The 13,276-nt window shown below is 56.3% G+C and overlaps 2 protein-coding genes across 3 annotated transcripts in view; both read right to left on the bottom strand.

Moving 5' to 3' along the window:
• Positions 1-1,065, bottom strand: part of CNGB1 (cyclic nucleotide gated channel subunit beta 1) — a 28,485-nt gene extending 27,420 nt beyond the window's left edge. Inside the window, exon 1 of one of the 2 annotated variants that reach the window (XM_037408791.1) lies at positions 901-1,065. Coding sequence is in view for 1 of the 2 variants with exons in the window: in XM_037408790.1 (XP_037264687.1) it covers positions 604-613 (10 nt within the window). In the remaining variant the exon portion in view is untranslated. Of the gene's footprint in view, positions 1-603; positions 733-900 lie in introns of those variants that run through there. The other variant, XM_037408790.1, reaches the window with a different exon arrangement.
• Positions 1,066-4,285: 3,220 nt separating this feature from the next.
• On the bottom strand, positions 4,286-13,192 carry ZNF319 (zinc finger protein 319). Its single transcript, XM_037408830.1, is given in 14 exon segments — positions 4,286-9,154; positions 9,157-9,192; positions 9,195-9,260; positions 9,263-9,298; positions 9,301-9,356; positions 9,358-9,410; positions 9,412-9,587; positions 9,590-9,697; positions 9,700-9,771; positions 9,774-9,854; positions 9,857-9,883; positions 9,886-10,567; positions 10,569-11,007; positions 12,487-13,192. Coding segments are annotated over 13 exon segments (1,632 nt in total). The 5' UTR covers positions 10,638-11,007; positions 12,487-13,192; the 3' UTR covers positions 4,286-8,984.
• Positions 13,193-13,276: the final 84 nt, after the last annotated feature.

Raw genomic sequence — 13,276 nt, 5'->3', positions numbered from 1 at the left:
TAGAGCGAGCCCCCCACAACAGGTCTCCTCCTCTCTTGACATAAGCTTGGGCAGCTGCAGAAGCCTGGAGCTTAAGCCTGTCCTTGGTCTGAGAAGGAAACTGGAGGACCAGGACCACTCCTCCAGTGCACCTGAGCAAGACAGGGGCAGAAACATTTGCAGGTCCCTAAAAAACTAGTTGCTGGCAGAAACAGGAACAAGCAGCCAGTGTTTGCCTGTGATGGCACCAAAGAGCAGGCAGCTGTGTGCAATCCCCCCATGTCACAGGCAACGGCCAGTGCCACTGCCCCTCGTGCCAGCTCTGCGGGGCTTGTGCCAGTGGGTGAAAGACCTTAGCCTCCAACAGCAACAAGTGAGGTGCAGACCTGCCATCCCCATTCAGAGCAGGGAGCACTGTGGCCTTTCCCTCATCTCCAGCATCAGATCAAGCCCCTCCACATCACCCAGCTCCATCGCCCTTGTGGCATTGCTCCCCATGGGCCTGACCCACTGCTCCCTCACCATCAACCCACACCCCTGCTGCAGCTCATCCTCCGGCTCTGTTTCAGAGGTGGTCCTGCAGAAACCCCAGCCGCGTCCCCCACCTCCACTGCTGCCACTTACCCCAGTACATCCAGCACCACTTCTCCGGGAAGCCACCCCTGGCACGCACAGGCTCTCCCAGCCACTGCAGCTCACCACTGACCCCCACAAACCCACCCCAATCCGCTCAGGGCTCTGCAAGGATTAGCCCAGCGCTGCCTGTAAATGGGATTACTGGCACCCAGCTGTCCCGAATGCCTCAGCTTCCAGCAGCCAGCCTAGTTTTGGTGCAGGATAGTGTAAAGAAAACCCAAACATCCAGTAGGTTTGAGTATCCTCAAAATCCCTGGAGACACCAAAGCTACCCCAGGCACTCACCAGCTGGGTGCAAGCCCAGCAGTGCTGCAGGGAAGGTCTGCCTGCCACAGCCCAGGAGCAGGTGGGCGCAGGGACACGTGGATGATCAGCAATGGGGCTGCTGAAACCCCGTGGGGTGATGCAAAGGCTGAGGGTGACATGCCCAAGGATGCTCCACTTGCAGCTCTACCCCGATCCCAGAGGATATGGGGAAGGAGGTAGCAAATCTGTGCCAAGCTGAGCTAAGCCTCCCCTTGCTGAGCCTGCCAATTGCTGCCTGATCCGTTTACCTCCAGCCCTGCGTAACTGCCCACCTCTCCCATCACCCCTAATCTCGGCCATGGTCACACCCTGGAATCCTGGCACTGGATTCACTGCTTGATGTCTGGCCCCAGCTTCTGTCTTTGGCCAGAGCCCCCTGGCCCGATTCCTCCTTCCCCAGCCCTGCAGGTGTTCCCAGCCCAGCGAGCAACAAGTCTCCATCCTGCCCGGCGCAGCACCTCTGCAGCTTTGATTCACAGCTAGGGAACCCGGGGCATGGAGCAGTGGTCTCCCAAATCGCACCTCATTCCCCGCCTGTCAGGCCCAGGGAAGCTGACCCACAGGCATCCCTGTATTTCTGAGGTACTGTTCACTCTGAAGCAGAGTGATAACTGCTTACAGCTCAGCACTGGCCACTGATTTTAACAGCAGAAACAAGACTCAAAGGTGCTTGCTGTTACCCAGCCTCGGCTCTCCAGATTTTGCTCCTTGTGACTCCAGCCAGCAGAGCGGTCTCTGCCCCAGCAGGAATGCGCAGCAAACCCTCCACAGTGGCCAGGAGAGGACCTCAGGGCTCCCGTACCAGGCCAGGCAGCCCCCACCACCCCAGTTTCCCCCTCCTTGGGGTGGGCTCAGAAGCCCACAGCTGGAACAGCACCCGCTTGCAAACCTCCATCCCCCATAGCCCAATGGGATCAGGGTTACCCCGTGTGTCCTTCACTCCTCCAGCCACTCACACCGCCTCCAGCCCTGGCACAGTCCCTGCGTGGTGGTGCCAAGGGGCGAGCGAGGCAAACTGTGTCCCTAAATGCGCCAGAGTCCTGTACATGCGTGTCACATGGAGCGGGCAGGCCACCGCCGCTCCTCCCCTGGCCCAGCCTGCCCTGGGAAACAGGCTGAGCCCGGATGTCCTGGTTTCGGCTGGGACAGTTAATTTTCTTCCCAGTAGCTGGTACAATGCTGTGGTTTGGGTTTGAGAATAACATTGATAACACAGTGATGTTTTTAGTTGTTGTTAAGTGATTTTTATACTAAGCCAAGGATTCTTCAGTTGCTTGGGCCCTGCCAGTAAGAAGGCTGGAGTGGCACAAGAACTGGGAGGGGACACAGCCAGGACGGCTGACCCGAACTATCCAAAGGGATGTTCCATCCCACAGAGCGTCATGCTGAGCTGGCTGGTTGTGTGATGAGAAGATGGCACTGCCTGAAAGAGCAAAGTGATGCAGGGACAGTTTCAGGTGGACTTTTGCAGGCTCAGGCTTGTGAAAACCTGCAGCGAGGGGTTCAAAAAAAGCAGATCTGATGATGGCTAAACCTGCACCCCCTCCAGGGACGCTCTGGAGACACCTCATCTTCAAGCCAGACCTGTGTGCAAAGGTCTTCGACTTAGTTCTGCAAGCATATTCCCAGGAGGAACCCCAGGATGGAAGGGGAAAGTTCTGCTCCTTACCTGGGCAATGCTTCCAGTACTCCTGGCGCATTTGCTGCACTATTTTCCATCCGTTTCTGTCATCCTTTAATTTGCATACTGTGGATAACTGGCTAGCTGAAAAGGGTCACATAGACATAGTCCAGCTGGCTGGACAAAAATGCACATCGCTCTCAGCTTACCTGAAGTAAAGCAAAAATACACTGTCCTTGGCTGTTCTTGTTACACAATAACAGGAAGATCGCGGTGGGAAAAGAATGTTGCAGGTGGGAACAGATAACTACAGAAGAGAAACTAGGGGCGGGCTTGGTAATTTAGGCAACTAACCAATAATGAGCTTAACTTTTGTAATATGTATGAGCTAATTATAACAAGGCATAAAAGGTGACTGTAAGGGACAATAACGAAGTCTGCTCATCACTCATATTGAGTGACTGCGTCTTCCCTCCGTCGCAACAGCATACCTACCTTTTACATTTGTGGGGTAAGGCAGGAGGGACTGGCAACGATACCTGCACAGAAAACAGTTGCCAAGCAGGTAACACCTTCTGGAAACGCAGCCAGTCCTTAAGGGGCTCTTGGCAAGGTGCTGAGAGGATGCTGCTCCCACCAGCCACTCCTGGTCCTCCCCTAGCCAGAGCCTGGGGCTCCAGCACATGCAAAAGTTACATGGCTTTGCTGTCATTTGGGGAAATGAAAGATGAGAAGGTAAAAGCCTGTGTGAAGCACTGGTGGTGTCAATGCAGTTTACTTGCCTGCCCTGAGGATATGGAGTATTTCCTCAAACCACAAAGTTCAAACACAGGCATAGTTTAGGACTGTTGTTGACTGTGCTTTAACTTTCATCTTCCCATGGAAATCATCCAGCCAGGAATAAGAAATCAGGGCAGCTGGGAAAGGTATCCCCCTTCTGCCACCAGGCACGAGGGCTCAGCACAGCTGGCACAGAGGGACCAGTAACCTGGTATCAGCGTCAGCCAAAGGGACGGGGGTCCCGCCCCTTCCCTGAGATGTGGGCATCTCTCCTCTTCCTCCCGAGCACCTCTCCCCTGTAACTTAAGAGCTCTGAACACAGCAGTCAGCCAAGAAGGGATGCCGAGATGTCTCCCAGCCACAGGATCCTGGATCTCAAGATTTTGGTTTCCCATCCCATTCCCTTCCTAAACCTTCCACCAGAAGCACTTTTTCAGTGATCCAGAGACAAACACTCATCTCACCTGGCCTCGGCGTGATCATCATCAAGTCAGGTCATCTGCAGATAGCAAGCTCTTCTCTTGCTATTGCAGGACTGGGGGATGCAAAAAAACCAAAACCTGGGAAAGCTGTAGAGTCATGCATGGGGCTTAGAGCACAACATGCATCAGCTTCTGCCTCCTGAACAGGCACTCCTTTTTCTGGCAGGCACGGAATCCTGCTTGCTTCTGCCCTGAAGCCCCAGCAGCAACCTCTGACGTGGGGAGGGAATGGTCCACCTCTAGCAAGAGGCAAAACCACACTACAGATTCTGCTTGCTGGGAGCCTGTCCGTACCTTGCATCTCAACTTCTGGTTATCAGGCAGATGGACCGTCACTTCTCTATCAAAAAAAGTTCAGGGGAAAGAAAGAAAACATGAACAAAAATATGAAGAGGAGCCAGACACAGCACAAAGACAGACAGGGGAGGCAGAGCTCAGCACATGGCCTCTGCTCCAGAAATCTTACACACCCACAGGAAGGTATAAATAACTATAAATTTATTAGTAAAGCAAAAACATTTGACACTCACACAGAAGAGCGGGATGTGTTAATACAATATATATACACACATACATGGAGTATCGTCTTAGAAACACACGGAGAGCAGTGTTAAAGGCACTGCAAGCCACACAAACCTCATCATCCCTGGCCACACTTCCCATGGCCCTGGGAACTCCACCAGAGGCACGAGCACAGGTTAGGAGAAGCCCGAGAACTTCAGTGGCCATGAAATCCCTTGGATCCACGGCTCAGAGGCATTCAGAGACAAGCCCATCGTCCAGCTCCCACCTGGGGTCCTGCTCTCCCTGTTGAGCATCCCAGGCATGCTGCGAGAGCAGCAGCTTCACATCCAGAAAGCAGTGGAGGTGACTGCTGGGAGGTGCCGCAGAGAAAGCCTGGCAGCTGGGAGAAGCTGTGCTCACCGGGGCCTGGGGGAGAGCCGCCGTTCCCGAACCTGGCTGCCCTGCCGTTATTGCATCTCAGCATTATGCCTGCATGTGCAGGAACCTTCCTGCCGGTGAACTGGCCACCCAATGGAGGAAGAGTCAAACTCTGAAGAACAAGGGGGTTTTTGCTTATTATTAACAGCCAGGCTCCAGCTGCAGCCTGGACTTGATGGTAAATACCCCAGGGAAGCATAGAAAGTGCTCTTCTCCCTTTTATCAGTGCAAGGCCAGGCTTGAGTGCCCAGAGATGGTCCCAAATCACTGCCAGAAGACCGTTTGCCCCTTGCCTCCCACTCCAGCGCGTGGGCCCCAAGACCAGAGTGCACACATCTTCCCACCCAGACCGCAGGGGTGGCATCTGCTCCCCAGAGAGCTGGCATGGCTGCCTCGACATACCCACTGTCCCAGGGGTGTCCATGACACAGCTAACTCAGCTCAGCCACCTGCCTGATGCACACAGCTGCTCTGCAAACATTCCCAGGGGAACTAGGGGGCCTGACCCTACTCCAGCGCTGCGACTTCTCTCCAGGAACATCTCACAGCCCTCTGCGGACTTAACTCCCAGCCCTGGAGATGTGGCAAAGGGACTCAGCACAGAAATGGCCACTCTCACCTCAGTGCCCATCTCCTACAGCTCTGCTCTGGCACCTGGTCCTGGCTCAGACTTGCTTGCCAGAGCCACCTGTACCACACACATGATCCAGCCAAGCCAAGCTGCCAGGCCACAGGCACTGCCCATGCCCAGCAAGACGGACAGCCTCATGGCAGGAAGGACCAGAAGCACCCACTGGATTCCAGCAACATTTGGGTCCCAAACACCTGATCTCATCACCAGTGGTCTGGCATCACCTGGATCCAGCCACAGCCTGGGAGAGGAATTTGGGGTGAGGGGATGGGGGGGGAAAGGGGGAAGAGACCTTGCAATCAAAATGGAAAAAATGGATGAAAACCAAACCACTGCTTACAAATGAAGAATTTAACAAAGGGCAAAGAAGCCAAGAAGGTCTTACAAAGGTATAAGCAAAACAGCTGTGGAAGGGAAGGGGCTGAGACACAGATAAAGGCATCCTGTAGGTAGGGTTAAGGGGAAGTGAAAATCAGAGAAAAGCCCAGGTAACAGACTAGCTTCCTGGACCCAGGAAGCCAGGGGAACTGCACCCCTAGAAAGCGAGATTTATCTCCCAGACAACATCCATGCCATCTTCGGCCAGCCCAACCCTCCCCGCTGCCTCCCCAGCAGCATCCTATGCTCAAGCTGCCTGCCAAAGAGAACAACCCTTCGGGAGGGACCATCTTAAGTAGGGGCCACCTACTCAATGATACTCTAATGCCACACCACGATGTTTTCAGATCTGGAGACACCTACTCACAGGCACTGGCTAACGAACTGGACCTATGCTTGTCCCTGCCAAGTTCCACACAGCATCCCCTCTCCCCCAGGCACAAGGCCTCAAATGCAGAGCCTGACTATGCTCTCTCTACCTAGGGCACTGCTTAGCTGCTGCCACATCCTAAGCAGAGCCAGAGCTCCCTGCTGGGACACCAAGGGCTTTCCCAGCTGCTCAGCACAAGGGAAACGCTCCCCATCAGTCCCTGTGCCCAGCTGGTACCAAATGGGCATGATACGGCATTCTGTGGCCAGCACATGGTGTGGAGCTGTGTCCAGGGCCCCTCCCCTAACCAGCAGCTGCGCCAGAAAGAAGTACAGCCACAAAAGCCTCGGGAGGCTCCAGCAGCCTCCATTTCACACCTTCCTACTCAAGATGAGCCTCTCTGCAAGCTCCCAGCTCGGGGCACCGGTATCCTGGGTGCCACTGCCGTGCTCAAGCGTCAGGGCGACCACTGAACCCCTGGCTCTGTGGGACCCGCGGCAGCTGTGCTGGGCTGCTTCACACAAAACCGTGGCGGCCCAAGGCAGGAAGAGAGCGGGGGTTCAGGTGGGTGCCACGCTCCCTGGCTGGCCCCAGCCCCACGCTCACAGCCTCTGTCACCACCAAGCCCTTCTGTAAAGACAGGATTAGCCTTCCTTGGTTTAGACTAATTTATACCCTACAGTAAAGCATACACTGAACTTACTACATATTAAACAGCATAAACCAGCTACCTAGAACCAAAGAGCTCTTTAAAAATCCAGATTATCACATCTTTTTTTTTTTAAAAGATCCAGTATGACATCAAGTTAAACTATACAGTATTTTTTAATGAATATTAACAAACTGCTTAAAAAAAAAAAAGGAAAAAGAAACACAGAAAACTCAGTAGGAAGTTCTACATCTTTGAGGCAGCATGAAATAAGATAACCATCAGTCCCTCTTCCTTGGGCAGCAGAAAGCAAGGTCTGCTTTAATCTCTTTAAAGCTGCGTATGAAGAAGACTCAGCCTCAGGGTCAGACCTGTCACTGAACTGTCCCAGCCCCCAAAAATGCACCCAGTTCCCCCTCACTGTGCTGGAAATGGAAACAAAAGCCTTTCTCCACCTTTTAAATGGGCATCCCCTACAAGCAAAGCAAGTACAGCCCAACTCTCTGCAAGGTTCATCTGTCTATACTTGCCATGGACAGCGTCTATTGAACTTGTCCTAAACACCTGTGCAGCACATGAGCAACTTGCTGGCTGTGGTTCACTAATCACAGCTCATCACACTTCTACCTCATACGAGGGCCAGCCAAGATCACAGAAGAGCTGAGGCTGGCAGAGACCTCTGGAGATCATGCAGCCCAACCCCCTGCTCACACAGGGTCAGCTACAGCATCTCGTCCAGGACCACATCCAGTTAGGGCTTGAATATCTCCACAGATGGATATTCAACATCCTAATATCTCCAATGGCATAATGGGGAAGGCTGTGTGGGCAACCAGGTAAGCATGCCTTCAACTCCAAAGCATCTAACTGGCATGTAATAGGTCCCTCAGAAGCCAGCAAATTCCTGCAGAGGAAAACACCTGAGGCTGCATCGACCTTGCTAGGGGAAATTTATTTTTAAGTGATGTTTACAAGAACTGTGCAAAACCTGAAAAATACAGAAGAGGTAAAGAAAGAGTAAAGGGGTAAAACAGGACTCCCACAAGAGGGGAAAAAAATACACTTCCCCTTAACCCATTGCTCAGCTTCGCCTCCCCACGGAGCAGGGCCTGCAGCCAGGAAGGATTCTCCTGGCTCGCTCTGGTTCCCCCCAGCAAATCAGACACCAAGGCCCTGGCCACGGGGTGGGTTACCACTGGCAATGGTAACACCTCCAAAGTTGCAGGTTATTACTAGTGTTCATCTCACCCCTTAGCGTTCCAACTGCTGGGACGACCTTTGCCTGACCCCCCTGGAGGTACGCTAACGGCCCAAGTGGTGCAGAGAGGGAAGGGGCCTGGGGACTGGAGGTAAGTCTGGCAGGAGAGCTAGGTCCCTCAGGAAGCAGCTCTTAACTGCCAGGCTCTCAGCCAGCAGTAGGGCACAGAGGCTCTCCTCACCACGCTCTCCGGTAGCAGTGCAGTGCCTGCTACTCTTCCTTGCGCTGCTGACAGGGATAGGGGGTGGGCAGGCTCACTCAGAACCCTTGCAGAGTGTGACAGCCAGCAACTGCAAAAGCAGCAATGCCAAAGTGCTTTTTGGAGCTGTGAAGCCCCATGGCTTTTCCCTTTCTACACTCTAGAAAAGAGGGAGAGCAGAGGAGGTCGGGGCAGTCAATCAACGCTAGCGATCTGAAATGGTCCTCTCAACTGAGCTCGGACCAGGAAAGCGGAGACCCCGCAGTGGGAAACCTGCTACTTCCTTGCCAAGCAGCACGCCCCGGGAAAGGGAGGGCTGGCTCTTGCCTTGCTCCCAAGCCTCTCCGGGAGGAGGGCCTACCCAGCCCTCCCTGCCAACCCACCAGGCAGGGCGGGGAAAAAGGCCGCATGTGATGGGCTGGTGCCCACAGTGGGCAGCTGAGCTCCCAGCACTGGAAACTGCAGGTACAAGCGTGAACTACAGTCCAGGGATGCGAGGCAGCTACAGCATCATTTCCTCTCCCCACCTCCTCCTTTCCTCTCCCACCCCTTCAAGATTTCCACATTGTCCATCGCCCCTGCAGTATAGGGTGCATATCAACCACAGAGGCCAGAGGAAAGTTTACCTGCCCACCCACCTACCTCACCTTTCCCCCAAACTCCCTGGAGGCTGCCTACAAACCAAGGACAGGGAAGGGGAGTCGAGGCTCAGGAGCGTCACATGCAAGCTGAAAGCCGCTGAGGGGCAGAGGCTCACGGCAAGCAGGCAGCACCTGGTAGGCGCCTCGGCCGTGTGCTGGACGCTGTGCTCTGCAGCAGGCCCAAGTCCAGAAACCGTTCCCCACACCACATGCACTTGTACTGGACTGCTCTCCCGAGCGTGCACGCTGTGGTGTTTGTGAGGTGCTCGCGCTGCTTGAAGCCTTCTCACAGGAGGGGCACTTGTAGGGCTTCTCGCCGTGTGCACCGCCGGTGACGCTTGCAGGTCCGAGGCGTACTTGAACCGCTTTTCACAGTCAGGGCACTTGGGGGCTTCTCACGGGCCGGGTCGCAGCGGTGCTGCACAACTCGGAGGAGGAGAAGAAACGTCTCTCATCAGAGCGGCATTTCAGTGGCTTCTCAGCCACAGTGGGCCAGCTGGTGCTTCTGCCGAGCTGAGGCCCGCTTGTAGGACTTGTTGGCACACTGCACACTTGAAGGGCCGCTCCGCATTCTGCACACATTTATGCCGCAGCAGCTCTGAGGATTGATTGAAGCCTTTCTGGCACACGTTGCACTTGAAGAGGTTTTCTATGCCATGCACGTGCTGGTGGTACACCAAGTGCGAGGGCTGCACGAAGCCCTTCTCGCACAGTTGCACTTGAAGGGCTCCTCGGCCTTGTGTGTGCGGCGATGGCGCATGAGTGCATACTGCTGCTTGAAGCTCATCTGGCAGAGGTCACACTTGAAGGGCCGCTCCTCGCTGGTGTGCGCTCATGCTGCCGCAGGTCCGAGGGGCGCTTGAAGGCCTTCTGGCACTCACCGCAGCGGAAGGGCCGTCCCCGCTGGGTGTGCAGGGGTGCTGCAGCAGCTCCGATGACTCCTTGAAGTGCAGCTCGCAGACGTTGCACTTGAAGAGGTGCTCCCTGAGTGTGCGTACATGTGGCGCACCAGTGGGAGCGGTGCTTGAAGCTCTTCTCGCACACAGTGCACTTGTAGGGTCGCTCTGAGCTGTGTGTCCGTTTGTGGTGCACCAGGTGGGATGACTGGCTGAAGCTCTTGTCGCACAGCGTGCACTTGTACGGCTTCTCACCTGTGTGGATGCGCTCATGTCGGGACAACTCCGAGAGGTGCTTGAAGGTTTTCTGACAGATGGAGCAGCTGTAGGGCTTCTCCGAGGGGTCAATAGGCTGCGAATGCTCTGCCTCTGGAGGCTTGTAGGTCTTCTCACAGATAGAGCACTTCATGGCGTTGCCGTTGTGGACATTGTGGTGCTGCGCCAGCGAGGTCAGGAGGGAAAAGCCCATCTTGCAGACGCCACACACAAAGGGCTTCTGCTCCACCTGGATGCACTGGTGTTCGAGGAGGTCCGTGGCCTGGTGGAAGATCTTCAGGCACTGGGTACACTGGAAAGAGCGGTCATGGCCTGGCAAGCACTGGTGCTCATGGGGGTTGGAGAGATGAGCGAGGTCGTGGCCACACACACCACATTTGTGAGATGGCTCTCCAGCCTGAATGGGGGCGTGCTGGTGGTGCTGCAGACCAGGGTCCGGCTGGAGCAGGATGCCGTAGACGGCACAACCCAAGGGGTTTTCAGCAGTGCTGGGTGGGATGGAGTGCTCTGGGGGTGGCTGCCCCAGCGTGGTGCTGCTGCGGTGGTGGCGGCTGTTGTGGTTGCTGCTGTTGCTGCTGCCAGCTTTCTGACATGCTTGGGAAAAAAAACCGGGATTTTAGCGGTGACAGCTTCAGCTTCTCGGTTGAAAGGGTTCAAGTAAAAACAAAAATTGAAAGTATCCAAGATCCTGATATCCTGTAGCTAATCCCCTGAAGTCGAGGGCAGAAAATCCAGCCCACACCAGGATCTTGGGAAGAAAAGAGGTGACTGAGACTCCAGAACTGCCTTCTTAGATGAGCACAAGTTCTTTGTCTGTTTTGGTTTGGCTGCTTCTTTTTTTGGACAAAAGAACAGAAGGCAGAAGCAAGCGCCTTGAAGACAAGAGGAGGCCTTTCTCCGTGCTGGCTGTGATGTGTTCACATTTGGGAAGGGCGAGGGAAGCAGCCCAGGGAACAGCTCTCTCTGCAAGGAAGAAGACAGCTCATGTCAGGTCTTGGAGGAAAGACGGGCAACCTCCTGCCACAGCTCACTTTGAAAACTCTCCTGCATCCCTGCAAAGCTACCCAGAAGCCAGCGTAGCAGAGCTAACCAGAAACGGAGCCCTCCTTGCTGCTGTGCAAAGGGCCCAGGACAAGGCACGCTCAGCCTGCAAAGGGCTGGGCTCTGCCTGGCCACAGCCAGGTATGCATTCGAGTGGCATTCTCTCACAAGAGGCTGCACAACTGCCCAGGTACCAGTCAGCTCAGCTGTTATGCTGTACACCGTCAGTCACCCGACGTCCCAGCCCTGCTAGGGGCACTGGCTGAGAACATCAGTCTCTCTGCACAGGCTGTGGTACACCAAATGCTGTGCAATCAAGATGCTGCTGGGTTAGATTTTACCAATACCAAGGCAGATCCCACCCTGGCTGAAACACCCCTGTGAAGCAGTTCTGCTCAGTCTGCAGCTTGCACATCGGGCACATTACCCAAGGGGCATGTGTAAGCGATTTCCCCCTCTCTGGGCAGCACTGGTAGACTAGGAAGAGCAAAGGAGCTCACGGGAAGGTTTGCCCTCAACATTATCCTATCCGCAGACAAAACACAGAACCCACAGGTATCATGCACAGCACCCTCTGTGAAGATAAAAGAAGTGTTAGAGCAACGGCTCGCCTGAACCTCCTACTAAACCATGAAATAAAAGCATGCTGGAGCTGAACAACCTACACCAGAGGTGCTGCCTGGCCTTACTACAATGCATTGCAGGGGGTTTGCTGACTGAAAGGTTTGTCTTCTAGAGAGAGAAGAGTATAACTCACCGGTGAGCAGCAGACAGCAGCAGTGCCAACACCTCAAGAGAGGAAGGGGTCCAGGCCTTGACAAGCAGCAGCAGTTAGCACTCCTGGGCCACAAGCCCTGGACCTCGCAAGAGCACACTCATATCTGCATCAAACTGCCTGCCCTCACCCAAGGTAAGTAAAAACTCAGTCCTCCAGGAAAATGTTTGTTGTATTTTAAATTAAGCAATAAGGAGCATCAGAGAAACCCATTTCCTAGCGTCCCCCCTCCCCCAGTGCTCAGCCAAACCAGACAGTGCCCCACAGCCTAGGCAGAGCTGCAGCTCGCTTCTGCCTATGGTGACACTGCATGACTGTCTGCCGGCACAATTCTGGGCAGTAAAATGCCCAAAGACCTCATTGCCCCTGCCAGCTGGCAGGATCCTTCTTTCTCTCCTGCGCAGCTCACCTTAGCTGTCGCCAGGAAGGGAGGGCTCACAGTTACAACAGCTAGACCCGAGCTCAATGGGACACACAACTTCAGCGCAGCACAGCCGCCACCTCCCCGCACAGGCAACGTCTACTGTGGCTGGCATGACCCGACAGTGACGGCACCCCAGACCAGCCGGCCCAGCAGGGAGGGGATGCTCCTGTCCCCCCGGCAGGGAAAAATAAGAAATACCAACCTTGGCTTACCGAGGGCTCTGCACGGGTACCCAAGCTGCTGCCAGCTCCGAGCCTAACTCATCCCTCCGTGGGAGGTGGGAAGCGACAACCATTTAAGGAGAGAAGACGGGAAACAGAGGTACTTTCAAACTGGAGAAACGGCCCGTGGCACGGCCTGCTCCGGCATGGTCCGGCCCGCCTCCCGCCTCCCACCGGCTCCCCGCCGTCCGGGCCTGCCGCTGCCGGGCCCAGGCCGCCTCAGGGAGAGGTGCAGCGGGCCCGCGGGGCGCGGGGGCGGCCGGGGCTCGGAAGCCAGCCGCCGCCGCCGCAGCCCGCGGTGAGGCCCGTCCCGCCGCCCGCCGCCCCCCATGGGACGGCTGCTCCGCCCCGCCGGCCCGCGGCCGAACGCGATGACAGCGCCCCGAGGCCTTCAGCGCCGCCGCCGCGCCAGGAGGCCGCGCGGGGGGCGGGGGTCCCTGCCCGGCCGGGGCCGCCCCGCCCCGGCGAGACCCACACAAAGGGCGGTGGCGGCGACGGCCGGGCCCCTCACCTGCGGCGAGAGGCCCCTGTCAGCCCGCTCGCCGCCGGCGGGGCCGCGGCCTGCGCGCTCCGCCCGAGCCCCGCGCTAGCGTGGCGGCGGAAGCCGGGAGGAAGGGAAGGGGGCGCCGGTGCCGGAGGCGGGCGGGCGGCGGCCGCGGGGGCCGGAGGAGGGAGCGGCGGGCCGGGCCGGCCGCGCGGCGGCGGAGGAGGCGGGGCGGGGCGGGCCGCGGCGGCTGCCCCCTGCCGGGCCGCGCCGACAACAGCGCCCCC

The sequence above is a fragment of the Falco rusticolus genome, chromosome 15, assembly GCF_015220075.1.
Source record: "Falco rusticolus isolate bFalRus1 chromosome 15, bFalRus1.pri, whole genome shotgun sequence".
In the NCBI taxonomy this organism is placed as follows: Eukaryota; Metazoa; Chordata; class Aves; order Falconiformes; family Falconidae; genus Falco; species Falco rusticolus.
Note: the sequence above shows the minus strand (reverse complement) of the source record. Positions and strands in the feature narration are given on the sequence as shown.